The 21,444-nt window shown below is 55.1% G+C and overlaps 1 protein-coding gene across 1 annotated transcript; it reads left to right on the top strand.

Annotated features, from left to right (window-relative positions):
• The first annotated feature begins 1,450 nt into the window (after positions 1-1,450).
• ABCG4 (ATP binding cassette subfamily G member 4) lies at positions 1,451-15,099 on the top strand. Its single transcript, XM_075548790.1, has 14 exons — positions 1,451-1,688; positions 6,905-7,022; positions 7,139-7,271; positions 7,352-7,402; positions 7,590-7,735; positions 8,881-9,004; positions 9,131-9,245; positions 9,404-9,549; positions 11,252-11,350; positions 11,537-11,705; positions 11,786-11,886; positions 14,246-14,404; positions 14,567-14,685; positions 14,874-15,099. The coding sequence occupies exons 1-14, from the start codon at positions 1,451-1,453 to the stop codon at positions 15,097-15,099; spliced, it is 1,944 nt and encodes a 647-aa protein (XP_075404905.1).
• Positions 15,100-21,444: the final 6,345 nt, after the last annotated feature.

Raw genomic sequence — 21,444 nt, forward strand, 5'->3', positions numbered from 1 at the left:
GATACGGCTTAACCTTTGTCCCCTGCTGAGCCCCCTCGGCCCTTAAAGACCTATGGAAAGTGGGGTTCAGTAGTACACAGGAAGGAAGGAGGGATGTCTCAAGACTTCGCTTTCAAAGCTTTTTTCTTTTGTTAAGATAGCTTGTGGATACCCGGGAGGAGGCTTGGGCTCAAGGGCCAGAACTGAGATAACGTGGTTGGGGGCGCAGCCGGGCTGCGAGACAGGGCGATCTTCTGAGAGTGATGGAATACGCCCCCCACGCCCCACCATTGTCTCGTGTGGGATCCACGGGTCCGTCCGCACACACTCCGGCTCCTTTGCTCACTGCGCTCCCCAAGCCCGCCCTTCGCCAACACCCATGCGGGCACCACGGCTGAGCTCGGGTTTCCTCCTGGGCATCTGGCAGCCCCCCGCCCCCCGCGGCGCGGCGCGGCGCCGCGGACCCTTTAAGAGCTGCGGGTCCGCGGGCGAGGCGGTGCGGCCGGGGGGAGAGCGCGATCGCCCGGCGGGCTCGGGAGGACGCAGCGCCCCGCCGCCCGGGCCCCGCGAGCCGAGTGTGCGCAGCCCGGCTGTCTCCAGGCGCGCCCCCAACCGGCCCTCCCCAACGTGTCATCCTTTCTGACCCTCCGCGCGGTCCTCCCCGCTGCCCGCCCCGCCCCGGCTCCGCCCCGGCCGGGGCCACCGGGACCCGGCGCTGGATCGGGTGCCGCAGCCCCAGCAGGTGAGGAGCCGGGCGTCTCCGTCCCCAGCCCGTGGCCACCGCGCTCTGCAGCTCCGCCCGCTCAGGCTGCTCCGGGGCCCCGGGGCGCTTCAAGGTGACTAGGCATGCGGGAGACAGGGGGCCCGCCGGCCATTGGGGGGCTTCGCTGGCAGTGGGGTTAGCATGCTCTCGTCTTGGGGGAGAGCCCAGGGTGCGCGCGCGGGCCCCGGGGTGCCTGCCGGACGAACGGGGCTGGGATGGCGCGCCCGAGGATGGGCAGGGGAACGCCGCGGGAGGCCCCGAGCCTCCGAGCCTTCTCCCTTCCCCTGGTCCACCCTGAGCTCACCCTGCTATCCTGCCCTCCTAGCGGGCAGTGGCTGCCCCAGCTCACCCACCCCCTCCACCAGCGAGTCCCCAGGGTCTGCCGGCCTGCAGGGTAAGGAGCTTAGCGCTGGGAGGAGGGGGGTGGGGGTGCACTTCAAGGGCCCGGGGCTGGGACGGCCCAGGACCATGGACAGGTCGGGACTGAGGGTGGCTGCCCCGGGAGTGGGACTTGGGTGGGGGGGTGCTGTCCAGGCCCCGGGAAGTGGGGTGCTGACAGTGGCGGTTCTACCCTGAGAAGGAGGCGGGGAACGGGTGGGGGCGGGGGCAGTATTAGAAAGCAAAGGAGCGTTGAGTCGAGTCGGGGCGCAGTGTCTGCCCCCAAGTGAGCAGGCCCTCCCCAGCAGGCCGGACGGAGGCGGCGGTATGATGGCGGATAAAGCTCTGGAGGCCGTGGGCTGTGGACTAGGACCCGGGGCTGTGACCATGGCCGTGGCGCTGGAGGACGGGGCGGAGCCCCCCGTGCTGACCACGCACCTGAAGAAAGTGGAGAATCACATCACCGAAGCCCAGCGCTTCTCCCACCTCCCCAAGCGCTCGGCGGTGGACATCGAGTTCCTGGAGCTGTCCTATTCCGTGCGGGAGGGGCCTTGCTGGCGCAAACGCGGTAGGGAACTCCCCGAAGGGGCGCTGCCCACCCTCTCCTGGAACTCGAGGCAGGAGGAGCCTCCTTTTCTGCTAGTCCCACCGCAGTGGGCCCTGTGGCAACGCTGACATGTGTGCCTCAGACCCTCACTGTGGACACAGGGGGCTGCCCCTGCTGAAGGGCCCACATGTGCGGGACAGGTTCAATGGTCTTAGACGGCCCGGCGAGCAGGTGTGGGGCAGGGGCTTGTGTCCGAGGGACTGGGTGTTCTGGATTACCTGTGGGACAGCACTGATTTATGGAAAGGTGTCATCTGACTCCCTTCTTGCTACAGTCGTCTGAGGCAGGCAGGGTGGAGGTTTCTGGCCAGAGACATGTCATCCTGTGTTACTAATAAGGAAACTGAGGCCCTGGGAAGTTGAGTGACTTGAGCAATGTCCCACAGCTTAAGAAAAAAAAAAAGGTAGACCAGAAGCCAGGTTTCATGGTTCTCTACATGCTACTCTTGTTGCTGTTTTACTTCTCGCTTAATTAAGAATGGTGATAGATTCCCGTTTTCAACCCCACAAATTTGTTTTCCATAAAAATGAGAAGAAAAAAGGATAGTGCAAGAGCATTTCCAACTCCTTTCCCCACCCCCACCCTAAACTTGACAGGTGTGGCTAGGCCTGGGACTCTGCGTTCCCACAGAACCGGGACCATCTCCTGCATCCCTGGGCTGAGGCAACCTGAGCCGGGGCTGGGGGGAGGCGGGGAATGGAGAAGTCAGGCTTGCTTCCTAGAGGCTGGGTGTGGGCCCAGGGTGGCGCTGTGACAGTGCTCTGAGGCTGAAGGACAAGATCTGGGGTGCTTCAGAACCAGACCCCTCCTTCCAGTCCAATGAGGGGTTAAGAGGGGCCGGAGCCTGTGCCAATGGAAATGAGGCATCGGGCTCTCTGTCCGGTGCTTAGAGCGCGAAGCTAGATATATACCCACCAGCCTCATGATGGGTTCTGGGCAAATTGATGGGGACCTTTGCATCTCCGTAGCCTTCTCACATCTGCACACATTGTAAAGGAGAAATGACAATGAAAACAGCAATGTGGATAGGGGGGTCTGCTCTCTGGCTTCTTTCCCAACCTGGTCTTTCCCTCATGTCGACCTTATTCATCCCATTGCTCTCTACTGTCCCTTGGCCATCTCTTCCGCCCCTTGCCCTTTTCACTGCTCCGCACCCTCACCTCTCTGACATCTCTTTCCCCTGGGGTTGCTCTCCTCTTTTCTAGAGAAGGAGCTGAACAACTCAAACGTATGCCATCGAGTCAATGCCACCCCCTACCAGCCCTGTATGGCAGGGTGGCACTGCCCCTGTGGTTTCCGACACTGTAACTCCTTGGGGAGTAGAAAGCCCTGTCTTTCTCTTGAGGAGCAGCTGGTGGTTTCAAACTACTGACCTTGAGGTTAGCAGCCCAATGTGTAGCCACTGCACCACCAGCACTCCAAGAAGGCAATTAGGGGTAAGCAGAGAGTTCATAGGACCAGACGTGTGGAGAGAGAGAGAGATATATATATATATATATCTTTGGGTAAGGATTTATCATGCCAAACTCACTGCTGTTGAGTTAATTCTGACCTTTGACATATGGCCTTTATAATTTCTCAAAAAACTGCCTGATTAATTATTGTGATTGAAATTAATAATTATAGTAAGGCCGTTACGCCCCTCGGGGAAGATGTTTCTATCCTTATTTGGCAGGCGAGGAGATTGAGGCCATGAAAGATGGCAGAGTTCCTACAGACGGAGGCAGAGCTAGACCTTGGATCCTGGGATCCTGCGATGTTGGAGTTGATGCTCAGTGAGGGGAGTGTTGCTTCTCGTCCTCTTGTTGGAGACCAGCTTTTACTTTACAGCGATGACTCTTAAACATTTTTGGACTCAGGGTCTCATCTGGGAATCTGCCCAAAGCCCCAGCCTCCTGCCCTGAAGATTGCACGCCACACTCAACATTTTGCACATCACTTCCGGAGCTTCGGGACCTGCCGATAGCCTATGGGGCCGTGGACCTTTGGTTAAGAGTCTTTGCTTTAGAGAAGGAGAGACTGTAACTTGCTGTGTCTGGGGTGGTTTCTCCCTAGCACGAAGGCTCCATGGGCCCCTTCCAGGCTGAGAGCTTGTGGAATGTGTTAGGGGCAACCTGCTTCATCCTCTGTTGACCTCACTTGCCTTATCTGTAACAAGGGCTGATCAGAAAATCCACTGTCCAGGCTTGTTTCAAAGCTCAGCTGAGATAATATCTCCAAATGTCTTGTGGAAGATGATATTTGTATTATGCATCCTGTTCAATCAAGGGGTTGGCTGTGATTAAACAAGGGGAAGCTTTTTCATTGCCAATTTCTCTCCCTGCAAAAGAATAAAAAACAAATCAGTCACTTCCTGTGTCTCTGAGAGGCATATGCTGGAGTTGACCATCAGACCTGTCTCTGGTTGACAGGGACGAATACTGAGGCAGAGTCTTGGAATCTATGCTTCCTCTCTCCCTGTGGAGAACTCGCTGTGTGACCTTGGGTGAGTCACTGGATGTCCCTGGGCCCTACTGGCCTCACCTATGCTGCTAAAGGAACAGATGAGATGATGCACTATTGTAAACCGTAGCACACTATCCGGGCATTTGGTGTGATCGGACACAGCAGTGAACCTCAGACCTATAGCACACAGCCAATCTAGATACATTCTATTCCTAATCCAGATGGACAGTTGGGTCCAGTGCCCAGTCCTGGGTGCTCTGCAGGGAGGCCGGCCAAGGTAGAGGAACTGAGTTCTGTGCGGTCAGAGGAAGATGGCAGTGAAGAAGGTTCTAGAATGGGAAATTGGCATTTCTTCCTTGTCTGAGGCGCTCAAGGCCCTCCTTGCTGATTTTGTAACCCTTGCCATTTCCCCAGGTAGCTCCGGTTTGTCTCGCCTTCTGTCCCCTAGCATGCCCTCATACCCTTGTACAGCGGCCCAGTGGCCCCTCAACCCTGGACGACCTCTCTTTTGAAATCCTGCTCATCTTTCAAGACTGAACTGAAATGCTTCCTCGATGGTGACTTTCCCTTTGACTCTGCCTTCTCAAAGCAGACCATTCATACTTCTATTATAACCTACCGTATATACTCGAATATAAGCCAACCCGAGTATAAGCCGAGGTACCTAATTATTACCTGGGAAACCAGAAAAACTGACTGACTCGAGTATAAGCCTAGGGTGGGAAATGCAGGATGTGAATTAACACAGCCACAGACACATCCTTACCAGTTCAGCTGCCGGCATAAGTGAATCACTACGGGTGCTTCTGTGAATTGGAGCCGGCCACGTCATAGGACGGCTCTGATTGGTTAGGTGTGAGTAAACAAACATTCAAAGTCTTGCGGTGTCAGCGGGGCTTTGAATAAACAGCAGAAGAACGGCAATCACCCTCGAGATGTTACACCTCGCTAGGGTACCACTGACCCGTGGATAAGCTGACCCCGGGGCTTATACACGAGTATATACGGTATATATTCTTTTTCCTCTGACTGTAGATATTTGCTTGGCCATCTTTCTGGCCTAGACCATGGCCTTCCGGGTTTAGGAACAATGTTTTCTTCAATCTCTTCCTTTTTTGTCCAGTGTGTCTGTCTGCTATAGAGCGTGACATAGAGCAGGTATCGATAAACATCTGCCAAGGGTAATTGGTAATCAATACCACTTAAAAGTCACACTCTTAGATTTGAATTAGGCAGAGGCTTCCCGAGCAGACCATCAGTTTTACCTCCAACAGTTCAGTGTTTTGTTCCAACTTGTCCACTGTAATCCCCTCCATCCCTTCTCCCACTTCCAACCTGGGATTCCTGTGTCCTTCCCTCCTCCTTTCCTACCCCTCAGAATGCTGTCCTTGGGGAAACGCTGTCCTTTGGATCTTAAGTGGTTGCTTGTTCTCACAGGGATGAGTTCAGTTCCACACCTGAAGGGTGAGTCAGGGCCAGGGTGTCGAGGGTTCTACCAATCTCCATCTCTTTCATGACTTTAGGCTCTGTTCGACAGTTTCCTTGCACTCTCTCCGGGACCGTCTAAGGCAGGCCTTTTCAGAGCCCCTGGCAGTGGTAGCTGGGCACCATCTAGTTTCTTTGGACTCAGGATCGTGGAGGCTGGCACTGGAGTGATTCATCAGCCCATTGGACTAAATCTTTCCTTGTATGTTTCCATCTTCATCATCCTCCTTTCCACCGGATGGGACGGGATCAATCGTCACCCTTAGGTAGCTGCTCATGAGTGTTTTTAGGACTCTGGTCGCTACTCATCAGGCAGGATGTAGCTCATTGTCTTGGTGAACTATGTGATGCCTGTCGGCCCACGTGGCTCCTGAGGCAAACCGTCACTTACAATGTGGCAAGCTCTGTGTCATATGCTTTACATACATGCGATCTCATCACATCTTGGCAACAACCCTGAGAGACAGGAACCATCACCCTCATTTGACAGAGGAGGGGCCTGAAGCTCAGAGAGGTTAAGCAACTTGCCTGAGGTCACACAGCTGGTAAGTGTGGAGCCAGGGTTTGAACCCAGATCCACCTGTCTTCAAATCAGTACTCGCAATGCATATGCTGCCTCCCCGTGAGTGAATGAATGAACGAAAGGTGCCATTTTCCTGGCCCTGTTAAGGGCTAGAAGACCGGCCTGGTGGGCAGGTGAGCACAAAGTCAGAGGCTTTTCCAGAATGAGACGGAAGCTCTGCAGATACGCCCATATCGAACAAATACTTACTGAGCACCTACTTACTACATGCTACTCAGGCTGGTGAGGTCACAAAGATGAGTAAGGCCCAGACCCTGCTCCCAAGAACTTCACTGGCGAGAGGCTCAGGAAGGGAAGTGAGCAACAGGTATATCGAGTAACAGACACAATCCCCTTGGCGTCTGAGCACAAAGGAGAGTTAGCCCGGTCAGTCTTCCTGAAGGGGGCCCAGGAGTGGCTGCTGTGCTTCTGGAAAAGAAGCAGAAGCGTCTACATCCTTGACCTGCAGTGAGACGTGTGGGTCACTCTGTGGCCTCTGGGACTCTGACATACGTGATGGTCACTTTTAGGAGGAGCGTAGGAGAGGATGTGGGAGAGTTCGCCATCCCAACCCAGTCACACGGAGTGGGGGGCCTGTGTCACCTGCAGCAGAGCGGCTCCTAAGAGTCTCGAGGTGACCCTGTTGACTAGCCCTTGGGGGACTTTCTTCCCTCACTCGTTGCAGGTTATAAGACTCTACTTAAGTGCCTGTCAGGCAAATTCTGCCACTGGGAGCTGATCGGCATCATGGGCCCCTCGGGGGCTGGCAAGTCCACGTTCATGAACATCTTGGCAGGATACAGGTGAGGAGAAGGAGGACGGGGTGGGGAGTAGGGCCCAGCGAGAAGGAGCCCTTGAGGGGCAGGTGAGTTCTGAAGTGGGCGTGGCCCATGCTCACGGTCACCCAACGGTCCCCTAGGGAGTCTGGCATGAAGGGGCAGATCCTGGTCAATGGGAGGCCGAGGGAGCTGAGAACCTTCCGAAAGATGTCCTGTTACATCATGCAGGACGACATGCTGCTGCCGCATCTCACGGTGTTGGAAGCCATGATGGTGAGAGTGAGAGGCCCGTCTTCTCATTGCCCCCGACCCCCTGCCTATACACACCTGAGTAAGCTACTCTCCCGTTGCAGGTCTCTGCGAACCTGAAGCTCAGCGAGAAGCAGGAGGTGAAGAAGGAACTGGTGAGTGGGAAGGGGAGGGGAGGGGACGGCTTCCCCCTGGGGGGTCTACGGACGCGTGGAAGGGTGGGAGCGCGATGGCCGAGGCTGGGACAGTGGACTTGAAGGAGGTGCTGCTTCCAGTCGGGCGATGACCCAAGGAAGTAGTGACCGTGAAGCTGACGTGGGGGGTGGTGGGGGGGCTGGCCAGGTGACAGAGATCCTGACGGCACTGGGCCTGATGTCCTGCTCCCACACGAGGACAGCCCTGCTCTCCGGCGGGCAGAGGAAGCGCCTGGCCATCGCCCTGGAGCTGGTCAACAACCCACCGGTCATGTTCTTTGATGAGCCCACCAGGTAGTTCTACCCCTCGGCGCCACCTTGAGGCCGGGCTGGCTGAGGCGGCACCTTTGCTGCTAGAACTCAGAGCCTCCCCCTCACCTCTCCCCTACCAGTCCTGTCCCATGGGCAAACCTGTTGCTGGGAATCGCCCCACCCTTCACGCAGGCAGAACCCCAATTTTCCCGGTGCCTTCCCTTCCTCCCTCTCTGCACCCAGCTTCCTCAATACCACCTCCTGTAGGCCGCTTTTGGGCCGGCCCTGCTGCTGGCCTCGGACCCCATGCTTCAGCTCCTGCCTGCCTTTCCGCAACAGACTCCTAGGCCCTCCCTCCTCTTCCTGCCTCCCCACTCCACCCCGGCCCTTCCAGAGTGATCTTTCTACAAGACTATTCGGGGCCTATATTCTGCTGTTGGAAAGCATGAGACAGATGACATGGGAGGTCTTGGTCCCAACCTACTCCTCCAGCCCCAGGTCCACCTTCACCTTGCTTGCAGTTTCTGCTCTAATAGCACCGAGTTGCTTCTGATCCCATTCTCAAGCCACGTGCTCATGCCTCCCAGCTCTGTACACACGCTGTCTTCTGCCAGCCATGCCCTCCACCCTGGCACCTCTGCCCCGTTCCCCTGGCTTTTTACCCCAGTTTGTGCCTGTTGTTTCTTTGTTCACGAGGGTAAACGTGTATGTGACGGACACTTGGCTTTCCAACGATCTCCACGTGTCTGGTTCCTTAGGATCATCGTGCCTCTCCACTGTCACCCTGATCATCTGATTTAACTTTCGCTCCTTCCAGCTCCCTCGGGAAACCTCTGACCACCCTCTGCTCTCCCTGTGCTGCCTCCCTCACCCGCCCCCTGTGGCCACATGATCTGAAACATGTGGTGCACTTGTCTGTTGCCCGTCTAGACCAGAGCCTGTGTCTTCTTTATATCTCATGGGAAGCCTAGTGGCCAGCAGACCACAGGTGCCCCGCTGATGCTTGCCAGAGGAGACAGTGCTCTGTCACTCGTAGTCTCCAAGTTCCTGAACCTGACAGGGTGAACAGGATATGAGGGGGACCAGAGTGATCCCTTCCTGTCGGCTCCATTCCCTTGATAGCAGTGGGGACCCCCACCCTACCCCCACCCCCTTACCAGGCTCCCTGGTGGCCTCTTTCTGGACAGTGGTCTGGACAGCGCCTCCTGCTTCCAAGTGGTATCCCTCATGAAGTCCCTAGCCCAGGGGGGCCGGACCATCATCTGCACCATCCACCAGCCCAGTGCCAAGCTCTTTGAGATGTTCGACAAGGTAAACGGCTGCAGGCCTCAGAGGAGATGGGCCCGAGGTGCGGAGGGGACGGGAGTCGAAGTAGGACTGGTGGGACCCCACTGGCATGCTGGGCGTGATTTCCTGAACCTGCACCCTCTGCCTCAGCTCTACATCCTGAGCCAGGGTCAGTGCATCTTCAAGGGCCGTGTCACCAACCTGGTGCCCTACCTGAAGGGGCAGGGCTTGCACTGCCCCACCTACCACAACCCGGCTGACTTTAGTGAGTGGGGACTTGGGCGAGGGAGGGGCTGCGGCAGCGGTGGGCCAAGCCTGGGTGGGGTGGGGTGGGGTGCAGAGGACTCCCTGTTCCTTGCCTTCCCCACGCATCTGGGAAGTGAGGGTGGGCTTCAGCTGAGCACTCTCCTCTCGTGTCCCCAGTCATTGAGGTGGCCTCTGGCGAGTATGGAGACCTGAACCCCATGCTGTTCAGGGCTGTGCAGAATGGGCTCTGTGCCATGGCCGAGAAGAAGAGTGGCCCCGAGAAGAAGGATGTCCCCACGACCTGCCCTCCTACCTGCTCTCAGGTGCGTCGGAGTGGAGAGGGCAAAGGGAAGGACACCCAGAAATTCAGGGCGATCAAGTCCCTTCGATTCAGAGAGACCTTTTAGGCCAGAGTAGAACCACCCCTGTGGGTCTGTGAGGCTGCGGGTCTCTACAGGACGTGGAATGCCTCATCTTTCCTGCACAGAGCAGCTGCTGGGTTCAAACTGTGCACCTTGCCGTTAGGCCGTCTTCACCACTATGGAGTTGCGAGGAGCACCACTTGGGATGTTGTCGTCGGTGTTGGGGGCCGTCATTCAGACTCACAGGCATCCAACAGGATAGGATTCAACTGTGGGAGAAGCGAGACTCGAGGGAGAGGAATGAGGAATTAGGGCCAGCGAAAGGCTCCTCACAACCTGCAGCGGAGAAACAGACGCGAAGATGGAGGTTGCTTAGGGTCTTAATGTTGATGGAAGCAGTTAGGAGTCAGTGGACGTATTGCACTGGGCAGATCTGCTGCACAGACCTCTTCTTTCAAGGGTTAAACGAGCGAAGGTGGCCCGGTAGGGTCACTTGTCTTATGTGAGGACAAGGGCTCACAATAGACGTGGAAGACGAGAGAAGAGTTTGCACATCTAAATTCTGGTGTCGGCTAAGAATGACGGACGTGCCGTAGAAGGACAAACGCGTCTGCCTCGGGAGTGAAGCGAGAGCACTCTGTGGAAGCCAGTACGGACACAGGACCTAGAAAGACCGGTCCCTGGAAAAGGCCATCATGCTCGGTTCAGGAGAGGGCGGAGAGCACGTGACCCAGCGGCTGCCACCTTGGACTCATGTCTGGGACAGCTTCCCGCGAGGACAAAACCCAACCCAACCCGGCAGGGTTTCATTCTGTTGTCTGCAGGGCGGCCAACCCGACAGCACTTCCCAGCAATGGGGACACTGTCCACGGGAGCAAAGGACCGCGGGTCCCCGCTGAGCACCGGGGTGGGTTCCCAGGGGCCGTCTCCTGCTTAGCAGCTGAGCGCTTAATCGCTGTGCTGCCAGGACTTGGACGAGCCCTCCTGTCAACAGCTGTGCTGTCTTGGGGAAGTCACTTGACCTCGTGAGCCTTCGAGTTCATTCATTCAGCGCATTCTGACTGGGCAGCCACAGTGTGCTCTGAATGCCGGTCCAGGGCCCACTATCGGGTCAGCAAGCCAGACCTTCTCTCTGGTCTTGGGGCAACGACCTCTCCAACCTGGAGAGCAGCACACTTACCTCACAGGGTCCAGGAGGACGAGTTGGAGCATCACGCCAAGCTCTCGGCACTGTACTTGGTGTAGCAAGGGCTTGTTGGTTCAGTTCCAATCTGTGTCCTGAGACGAGACGCTGCGACCCTGGAGAGCGGGGAGGGTCCGCCGTGGCTACTCTTGTTGCTGTCATCATTATGAAATACTGCTATTGTGAACAGGAGGCATGAAGTAAGGATGGTGGCTTTAGGGTAACTCCTCGGCAGGGGATTAAAGGATAAAGGAGTGTCACCAGAGTTGCCCTTGACTCCCGTTCCTCCTGCTCCACAGCTGTCTCTCCACTCTCACCCTGACTCCGACCCCCGAGCCCAGCTTCCAGGCCCCCAGCTCCATGGTGGAGGGCCTTCTTCCACCCCTGCTCCGGGGTTCCCCACTCCTGGAACTGGATGGGCTGCGGGGTGGGGGTGGGCGATTCAAGGAGGCTCACCTGACCCGATGTCCTCTCTCCCAGGAAGTGGATCCCATCGAAAGCCACACGTTTGCTACCAGCACCCTCACGCAGTTCTGCATTCTCTTCAGAAGGACCTTCTTGTCCATCCTCAGGGACACGGTGAGGCATCAAGTGTGGGGAGAGCAGGCCTGCTCTTGGGGGGTCTGGGGTTCTAGCAGCTGGGCTGGGACCGGGGCCCCTCTTCCACTGGTTATGGTGTCGTCTGTGACTTCCTGCCCACCCCTGGCCCGTGGCTCATCCCGCCTCTCCCCACCCCAACCCCACCATGGCACCCTCCTCCTGCAGGTCCTGACCCACCTGCGGTTCATCTCCCACGTGGTGATCGGGGTGCTCATCGGCCTCCTCTACCTGCACATCGGCGACGATGCCAGCAAAGTCTTCAACAACACCGGCTGCCTCTTCTTCTCCATGCTCTTCCTGATGTTCGCCGCCCTCATGCCCACCGTGCTCACCTGTGAGCGGGGCCACCCGCGCATGGGGCACGGGGCTGGGCCAAGGCGTTAGGCAGCCCGGCCTAAATCTGTGTCTCCTCAGTCCCCCTAGAGATGGCAGTCTTCTTGAGAGAGCACCTCAACTACTGGTACAGCCTCAAAGCCTACTACCTGGCCAAGACCATGGCCGATGTGCCCTTTCAGGTGAGCCTCCTTGCTCCATCGCCCACTGCTTCCAGCCGGTCTTACTCTCCCTCCCCTCACTTTCCTCCCTCCACGCTGTCATCTTCTATCCTTCCCTTCCCTTCCAATTCCTTAGCCAGTCCCACAGTGGTGGGTGCCTACCGTGCCCCCAGCCCTGCGCCAGGCACTGAGGATAAAGCAATGAGCCAGACCGACATAGTCTTCACGTGTAGAACTTCTGGTCCAGGGGAAACAGTCACCCCACATATGATTCTGTTCAGACATGTCGATTCCTCTTCGGTCTTCCTTAAATCGATGCCTCGGTGTGGTGGTGCTGGAGAAGAATACTGAGAGTGCCACGGATGGCTAAAAGGACAGACCCATCTGTCTTGGAAGAGATACGGCCAGAGTGCTCCTGAGAGGCAAGGATGGCGAGACTTTGTCTGAGACACTCTGCACGTGTTGTCAGCAGAGACCAGTTCCTGGAAAAGGCCATCATGCGTGGCAAAGAGGAGGGGCCTCAGAGAGATCGACTGACAGGCGCTCAGACACATGAACAGCCTGAGGCTGGCTAAGGTCCCAGCAATATTTCCTTCTGCTTTGCATGGGTTGGACCCGGCTCCACACCTCACAACATAGACTGTAACCCTCATGGAGGCAGTAATGATATAGGCTCTGGCACCTTATTGCTACTTGTGGGTTGTAAGTCTCCTCTCTTTGCTTCCGTGTGCCCATCTGTAAAATAGGATGGCAGTGCCTGCTGCAGGGCTGTCTGCAAGAATGAACGGCATCCCCACATAGCCAGGGCTTAGAGTACTGCTTGGCACCTACGAGCCAAAACCCAATTGCTGTCAGGTGATTTCCTCATAGGGGCCCTGCATGCGCCAGGGTAAAACTGGGCCACCCAGGGTTCCCGGGGCGAATTTTCAGAAGTAGACTGGCAGTCCTTTCTTCCACGGCACTTTGAGACGGATTTGAACTTCCACAGTGTGCGCCTAACCATTCGTACCATCAAGGGACTCCTGGAGAGATTAAGTGCCTGCTAATTATTAGCTGTTTTTGTTTTAAACGATTGTCTTATCCTCTTGGTGAAAGTATGCACAGCAAACCAGGGTCCCACGATGTTCCATTGCTGCCCACGCTGTTGAAAGGCTGCCTCAGTTGGGTCAGCATTCCTGTGATTTCCCCCCCCCCCCCCCGGTTGTTCTATGAACCCGAGCTTGCATCCCCAGCCTTCTCCGTCGAGCAGCTGTCATCGACTGTCAAGGAGTACAGTCCTCAAGGGTGGCCTTCACTCATTTTTGAGCTCAGCTGCTAGTCAGTTACGAGGTAATGTCAGGGGTAGTTTTGGTTCAGGTGTAAAGAATATCTCAGGGCCGTGGTTTCAACCTTCTTCATGCCGTGACCCTTTCATCCAGTTCCTCATGTGGTGACCCCCAACCATAAAATTATTTTCCTTGCTACTTCATCACTGTCATTTTTCTACTGTGATGAATCGGGCGACCCCTGGGAAAGGGTTGTTTGAGCCCCAAAGGGGTCGAGCCCCACAGATTGAGAACTGCTGTCTCGGGGCAATGGTCTCAGAGGCCAGTCAGTGCAGAGTCTTTGAGAATTTGAAGCTATGTTCCACATGGCTATCGTCTTCCTGTTAGAAGACCTTGATCGTGACCTTGGTCATAAGGATCAATAGTGGTAGCGGAGCACCATCGAGTCCTTCCGACCTCAAGGTGCAGGAGGCTACGCCTCGTGAAGACAGTCAGTCTCGCCAACTCCTTCCTTGTCGAATTCTTTTTTTAAGATCCTGATGACTAGAGGCCAAGAGTTATATCTTTGAACAGGACCTACTTTGTGTTATCACCACCACTACCTCTTCTAACCCCCAGGGCTCCCCCTGTTCCACAGGGTCCGTTTGTGCAAATTACAGCAAAGTGCTCCTTCCTCAAGGTGGCTGCTGCACGGGCCAGCGTGTGGCTTTGCGAACCCGGCACAGACTGGCTCTCTTTTGGTTGGGTCACAGCTCAGAGAGCCGTGTGTCTGGGACTCAGTGAGTCTCTGTCATCGACAAGTGAACACCTTCACAGGTAGAGGTGATCAACAGTATCAAGTCAGGAACAGAAGTAAAGGAACTTGGAGGGAGGGGATGAACTGGCCAGAGTGGGCCTAGAGGGACAGGTGGGACTGGGAGATGACGGAGGTTCATATAGCCAGGGAGGAAGGGGACGTGTGCTAGTCTAGGGTGACAGCATAAGGCAGGTTCACTCCGGGAGTCCGTGTTCCTGAGGTTCTTGTTGGGTGGGTAGGGTGAAGGATCTAGGTCCCGGTGCCCTTGTCTAGGTCTGGCCTTGACCAGGACACAACCAACCCTGTGCCTGCTCCCCAGGTGCTGTGCCCTCTGGTGTACTGCAGCATCGTGTACTGGATGACAGGCCAGCCAGCCGAAACCAGCCGCTTCCTGCTCTTCTCAGCCCTGGCCACCGCCACGGCCTTGGTGGCTCAGTCTCTGGGGCTGCTGATCAGCGTGGCCTCTAATTCCCTGCAGGTGGGAGGGGCCGCAAGAGAGGAGGGGGCCTGATGGTAGGAAGCCGGGGCTGGCCACGAGAAGAGGCGGGGCCTGTGGGGGAAACCCTGGTCCCAGCCCCGTGTTGGGCCTGGCCTGGCCTGGCCAACCTGGTGACAGTTGGACCTCTCCACTCCCCGCCAGGTGGCCACCTTTGTGGGCCCAGTTACAGCCATCCCGGTTCTCTTGTTCTCTGGTTTCTTTGTCACCTTCAAGACCATCCCCACGTACCTGCAATGGAGCTCCTACCTCTCCTATGTCAGGTCGGTGCCCCTTCCCTCCCCAGCAGGCCAGGGCCAGGGCAAGTGCCCTGTGCCAAGTCTGGTCCTGCTCTACCAGGGCACTCTGGCCAGATGTCAGGAACAGGAGCCTTGTAGCTGGCCTCTCACCAATGTGCCCTGAAGGGGTCCCTGTGGCTAGCCCCCCGGCTCTGATGTCCCTGCTTCCCCAGGTACGGCTTTGAGGGGGTGATCCTGACCATCTACGGCATGGAGCGGGGGAACCTGACGTGCTCAGAGGAACGCTGCCCGCTCCGGGAGCCTCAGAACATCCTCCGAGCGCTGGATGTGGAAGATGCCAAGCTCTACACGGACTTCATGGTTTTGGGCATCTTCTTCCTGGCCCTGCGGCTGCTGGCATACCTCGTGCTCCGCTACCGGGTCAAGTCCGAAAGATAGAGCCTCGGGCCTGGCCTGCACCCCAGCCCCAGCCCCAGCCTTTGGGGCTGTTTTAACCTTGTAGACTTGGGCAAGGCTGCTGGTGCAGCCGCCCGCCCTCCCTGGCTCCTCCTCTGGCTGGCTAACAGACTGCACTCCCAGCCCTGGCCCAGAGTCGGCCTTCAGCCTCTCTTACCACGCCTGGGGTTTCCCCCAAGTGGATGCGCGGGATTTATAGCTTCCTCCCCTTCTCTCAGACACCTGCATGCAAAAGGAGGCTGCCTCCCTGTTTCCTGCCCTTGGCAACCTCCTCTTTGTCTGCCTGGCAGCTCCAGGCCCCACTTGCAATTGACCAAAGTGGTCCCTTCTGGGGGCCTGCACCCCACAAGTGTTGTGAACAGGCTGCTGTGAGGCGGGGGCCGGGGTTGGGCCCTGGTGAAGTCTCCGGGAAGTCCCATTAAGGACACGGGAATCAGTCAAGCAGAGAAGGACTCGGGAAGCCTCTTCCTCCCACCTCCTTGTCCCCAGGCCCAGACCCTGGGACAGAAGCTGGATTTTCTGTCTTAGTAGCCCCTCTCAGCCTTGGGGATCGGGCAGGCCTGGGACCCAGGACTGCCCCAGCCCCCGCTCACCATCACCTTTGGTGGGAGGGAGGGCCTGCTGGCCCCGCTGCAATAACATCTGTCTGTCTCTCCCACCTGTCACTGGAACTGGTGACTGCACTTTATTCTGAGGGGAGGCGGCGTGGGGAGAGCCGGCCCTCCCTCCCTCCTCGCTGCTCCGGAAGCAATGTCTTGCAACTGGCCCTTCCTTCTGCAGGGTGACAGGCACAAACGTGCTAACAGGCAGGCTCAGCCCCGCACAATCGCCACCCCTGCAGCTCAAAGCCAGAGTGGCAATGGGAGAGTGGGGCTCCCGTGGGGAAAACAGTGCCAGCCTCTTCCTGGAAGGGGGGCTCACTTGGGAGGCTGGAGAAGATGGTGCTGCTCAGATGTCTCCAGGATCTGCAGGTGCCCGCTTTCTGCTCTCCTCCCACCCCGCCCTCCACGCCCAGCCAGGGGTGCCACAGGGCACTAGCTCCTGGAACTCAGGACCCAGTGCAAGCACAGGCACGGGCAAAAGTTGGCCAAGCCACTGCCAACCCGCGGCCTCCTCGTGAGTGCCAGGTTGGCATCCCCACTCCCTCACTCTTTCCCCCAGCCTCTTTGCTGCTCCTTACAACTCCCTCCACCCCTCTCCACCCTCCTCAGCCAAGGTAAGGGGGCCCAGAGCACGGGAGCAGCACGCTTTGCCCACCAAGGTGGCAGACACTCCGGTGCATGTCTGTCTGTCCTGGTGGAGTCCAGGCTCATTCGACTGCTGATTTTCCCTCCTCCCAGGACTACTCCTATACATGTACCCCACCCCAGACTCTTTCCTCCAACAGATGCCTGTTGGATTTGTGGGATTTCGCCCATTATTAATAAAACCTCTATTTATACAGTATGCAGTGTGTTGCTCCCTGTGGGTCTCACCGGGTGTCATGAGCTGGGAGGGGGTCTTCAGAGACCTCCGGAAGATGTCTGTCAGCTTTCAGCAAGCAGCGGCCGGGGATGGATGGCCCATCCTGGGAGCACACCGAGCTAGCCAATGGGGATCTTTTGAAATATGCTTATCAGACTTTGCATCTTAGAAATGCTTCATGTTCCTTATGTGAAGGGGTAACATGACAACCCCCTTTCCCCTGGGAGAACAGGCACGGTTAAAGGCTTTCCCAAGGACCTTCTGTGAGCAGAGCAACAATCGGCCTGGGCAGCAGGTCTTCTGCCTCCGCATGCGTCATCTTGGCATGGGCTCGGGGCGCTCCCTCTGGTACGTATGCTGGGTGTCTGACGCCCCAGTGATACGTGACTCCCTCTTTAAAAAAATAGTCTTATTGATACAAAATTCACATGCCATACACTTCCATAGTCAAATAGCTTTTAAAAAGAGTTGTATATACATCATCATAATCCGTTTTAATGCTCCCCGCCCCCCTCCCACATTGATTATTTGCTTCCCAATTCCCCTCATCCCACCCTCCGTCCCCGATAAACCAACGCATCAGTTATCATCTCTGTGCATCCACTCGTTCGGTGCTTCATAAACTGGGAAAGCCAACAGAAACAAAACAAACACAAAACAAAATAGGGGGGGAAAGAGTGACGTGAAGATAAAAATAAAACCAAAGAGTAAGGAAGAAAGACCGCCAGCAACACTCAAGAGCCAGAGAAGAAGCTTCTGTTGTGGGACAAGGGAGAAATAGTTAAGCCCAGAGCAAATTCAGGCTGGGTCGAGAGGAAGGTCAACTGACCAAGTATCACATTCTGCCATGGTTCGATCCACCATGATCAAGTTTACAGCAATCTCTGTCTGACAGGAAAGCTGTTCGAGGCCTGTGACCAGAGGGGATCTGACAGTGGCTTAATCTGCCGAGATCCTCTGCAGATGGACAGCTCCCACTGTCCTCTGTAGCCTTCCATAAAGCGGGCGTTCACAATTTAAGTTCTGAAAATCTTTCCTTCGACTTAATTGGTTATTGTCATCCTTGGATCACACAGGCTGGTGTGCTTCTTCCACGTGGGCTTAGTTGACACCTCACTTAGGTGGCTGCTTGTTTGAAGACAAGACTTAATTAGCCCAGACACTATTCTGATTGATAGACCGGCACCCTCTGCGCTCTTCACCAGATTTTGCTGTAGCACCCTTATCTTCAGTGATCTCTTCATGAGGGCGAGAGTCGATCAGGGCTCTGTTATAAGAACGAACTGTTCTTGAATTGGGGCTAGAATTACGTGGGAGCCCAGAATCCAGCTGCTTGTCCCCAGGTTATGAATAACGCTGGTTTACTTTATCATTTTATGGGGGGGGGGGAATCCCAAGACAAACAACAACAAAAACAAAATAACAAAATAAAAAAGAAACCACAATCTCCCAAACAAAAAAGAAGAACATTGTCAACAATCCCTCCGGAATATAAGGCAACTGCATTGAAAACATGAATAATTTACGCAATGGCATAACACTTAAGGAGTTTGTGTGAGCGTAGTCCAGCTGCGAACAGCAATTCATGAGTTTCATACAGATTGATTTCTTAAATGATTGAGCTCTGCTTATACTGGGCATGGGGTCAGTGCCAGGGGAACTTTTCCTGTGTCATTACCTACCAGCGCAGAGCCTTACCTATCAGATTAAGACCTCTGGACTGTAGATGCTCTCTCCTTCCTGTGGAAGGGCCTGTTCATTTGTACATGACTCCCTCTTAAGGACTGAGTCATTGGGTATGCCCATGGCACTGAGTGGGCGTGGGGGGTGGGGTGGTGTTGGGTGTTACTGGTTGTAGAGGGCAGTGTAAGGGAGTGGTTGGGGCCTCATTGAGCTCACTTCAGTTTTTCCCTTCTTTCTCTTCTGATCACATTAACCAGAGCTGAGCCGCCAGCTCCCACAAAGGTGACTAAGGCATGGCAGGTATGTCATGTCCCGTGGAGGCCACTTGAAGTGGATGCCAATGAGCAGTTTCCATTGGCGGCTACTGAGAGACCCTTTGAAGACTAATCCTTCTGCAGTGAGAGTGAAGACAGACCGTGTGATCTTGCTCTGCTGGGTAGAGAGAGGAGAAACCGAGCAAGAAAGAACTTGAACTTGCTCACCAGAGAGCAAGTCTCATCAGCGAAAGCAAGGAGAGGCGGCTGTCGTTAAAAGATTGACGAGCCACCCTGCGTTAAAAGATTGACGAGCTTGATTGATATTTTCGAGCAGCTGTTAGGGAAACGTTATCTAAGAGATGGGCATCGGATACATTTTGACAGGGGCGAAGCTTAAAAGACTCAGAAACTCACTGACAGAGCCAAGATCGACTCACAGCGACCCCTGCGGGTTTCCGAGACTGTCAGTGTTTACGGGAGTAGAAAGCCCAGTCTTTCTCCCCAGGAGCTGCTGGTGGTTTCCAACTGCCGACCATGAGGATCGCAGCCCACCGTGCAACCACTACAAATGACGACTAATGTTTGCCACAGGCCCTATTTTCTGTAGATGGGTCTGGGGGGTGGGGGGCAGAGATTTTGAACAGGCAAGTGTTCATAGGTGCTTGGGAGCTGGTGGCAGAATGACTCGAGATGCGCCCATTGTCACCCATTCTTCCCTTCCGGGCTTGAAGCTTGGGGGCTGCAGAAGGGCCTGGCCTCCACCCTGCCAGGAGTGTGTACTGAGCTGCTGTCAATCTTGCCTGGAACATTGCTGAGCTGAGTGCCTCCTATTGACGAGGTTCCAATCTATGACCTGCTGGAGACTTGCCTGGAATGGACCAACTTTGCTCCTTATGGGGAGAGGGCTGTGTGGGAAGAAGTCCCAGCTCTGGGTTCTGAAATTGTAGTTCCTGTTAGGGGGCATTCTGGGTGCCACCTTCACCCTGGGGTGCTGCCAGCGAATGGCTCCTCCTAAATACAAGAACATGAAACCCCATGATTCCACCATTTCTCTGAAGCTACTTCCAGTTTCATCTTCCCCTTTTAAAATGAACATATTCCTGTAAGGATGATTTATTATCAATTGTTGAGGGTAAGTAAGAAAAGGTATTGCTACAGAAATCATAGAAACCTTTGTTTAACAAAAAACAGCAAGTACAAAACTATTGTCTCTTAATATACCCTTCATCTAGGTCTGTACACGGTTGAAGAACACGTTTCTCTCCGTATAACCCTTCCCCAAAGAGTGCTGTGCTCTCCAGGTGGCACCTTGTCACAACAGCACCAGTCAGGTCTCAAACCAGGCTCCTTTGACATGCTGTTTGTGTTTGGGGAAGTGCAGGGAGTCTGAAGGGGTAAGAGCAGGGCTGCATGGTGAGGAAAGGCCAGCCAAGGACAGACTCAAGCAGGACCTACCGCGAAGGGGCAGGGTCCTCCGTGCAGCTCTCCTGTCCGTTGCAAGGCCTTCATAATAAGCCTCCTTTGAGGACATCTGTCAAGATCACCCCTTTGGATCTAGAATCAGATCTCGGCTCAACACTCATCTCAAGAGCGGGAAGAAGGATGTGTTTCCTGCTGGGCCTCCAGCCTCTTTGCTGGAAAGTGGAGGACTGGCTTGGACGGGCTGCACTTCAAGGCTTCCAGGAAAAGGGCAGACAGGCAGACAGGCTAGCATTCCCTCTACCATAAAGACACGAGAGACCAAGTGAACCCGCTATGGGTGCTGATCCTGGAGCCGTGAGCTTCAGAGGAAAGAATAAAGAAGCAGGTTAAAGACCAATTAGAAGAAGAGTCTAAACGAAAGTAGTGACAGGGGAGACCGATGGAGCAGGTGAATTATCAGCTAGACTGGTGTGGGATGGACGTCTCAAACTTTGCAAGTAATGTTCAGTTGAGACATTGACCTGACAGACATTGATCTGACTCACATGAGTGGCTAGGCACCAGAAGGCAGCCACGCCCACATGGCCCAGACACCCCCTTTTCTCCTGTAACCTTGTCTGTGTGAGTCAACTAAGTCCACATGGAAGAAGCTCACCAGCCTGTGTGCTCCAAGGATTGTAAATCCAAATCTTAAGGAGGGAATGGTACCAACGCTTAAATTGTGAACACCTGGTTTTCAGAAGGCGACGGATGACATTGGAAGCCCAGAATCCGTTTGCAGGGTCCCCGCGTTGATGAAGCCCTGGTGACTCCTGGTAGACCATAGCTGAGGGATGGGAATAGCCATGTTGTCAGACAGAAAGCATTGCCAAGTCCATTATGGCAGCAGTGGTTAGGTTAAAATAATTTAATCTCCTCCACCCATTCCAAAGTTGTTTACGTTAAAAGATGGAGGAGAAATACATGTGGATTCTGCTGCTGGTGAGTCCTCTCTGACCACAGACCGGGCACAGGAATGGCTTTGCTGTCACGCAGGATGCCCTGGAAAGTGAATTGCTGCAGATGCAGGTAGGTAAAAATCTAGCACCTTATCGTTCTCTCTCTCTTTTTTATCTATTTTAAATTTGTTCTAGTTTTTAATATTTTCTGCTTTCACCCCAATGGAAGTTTTCCTGTTTTACTGTTATTATTGTTAGTTAAAAGGTGTTTTTCTGTATATTAAATGCAGGATAGATCATTGTATAGAGACCGTAACTGGATGCATGATTTCTCGAAGGTGTGGCAGGGGAAGTTGGGGGGCAGTGGAGAAGAAGGAATCACAATGAGCACCAGCAGGAAGACAATGCTCTAAAATTGATTGTAGAACTCTTCTTAAGATGATTGAGCTATTGCACTGTATGATTTGTGAATTACATGCCAATAACACTGTTATATTAAAAAACCACTTCAAGGCAAATCCAGCACGAGGCAAAGAAGAGCATTGTGTGAGGCTCAGAGGGTC

This window comes from Tenrec ecaudatus, chromosome 4 (genome assembly GCF_050624435.1).
Source record: "Tenrec ecaudatus isolate mTenEca1 chromosome 4, mTenEca1.hap1, whole genome shotgun sequence".
In the NCBI taxonomy this organism is placed as follows: domain Eukaryota; kingdom Metazoa; phylum Chordata; class Mammalia; order Afrosoricida; family Tenrecidae; genus Tenrec; species Tenrec ecaudatus.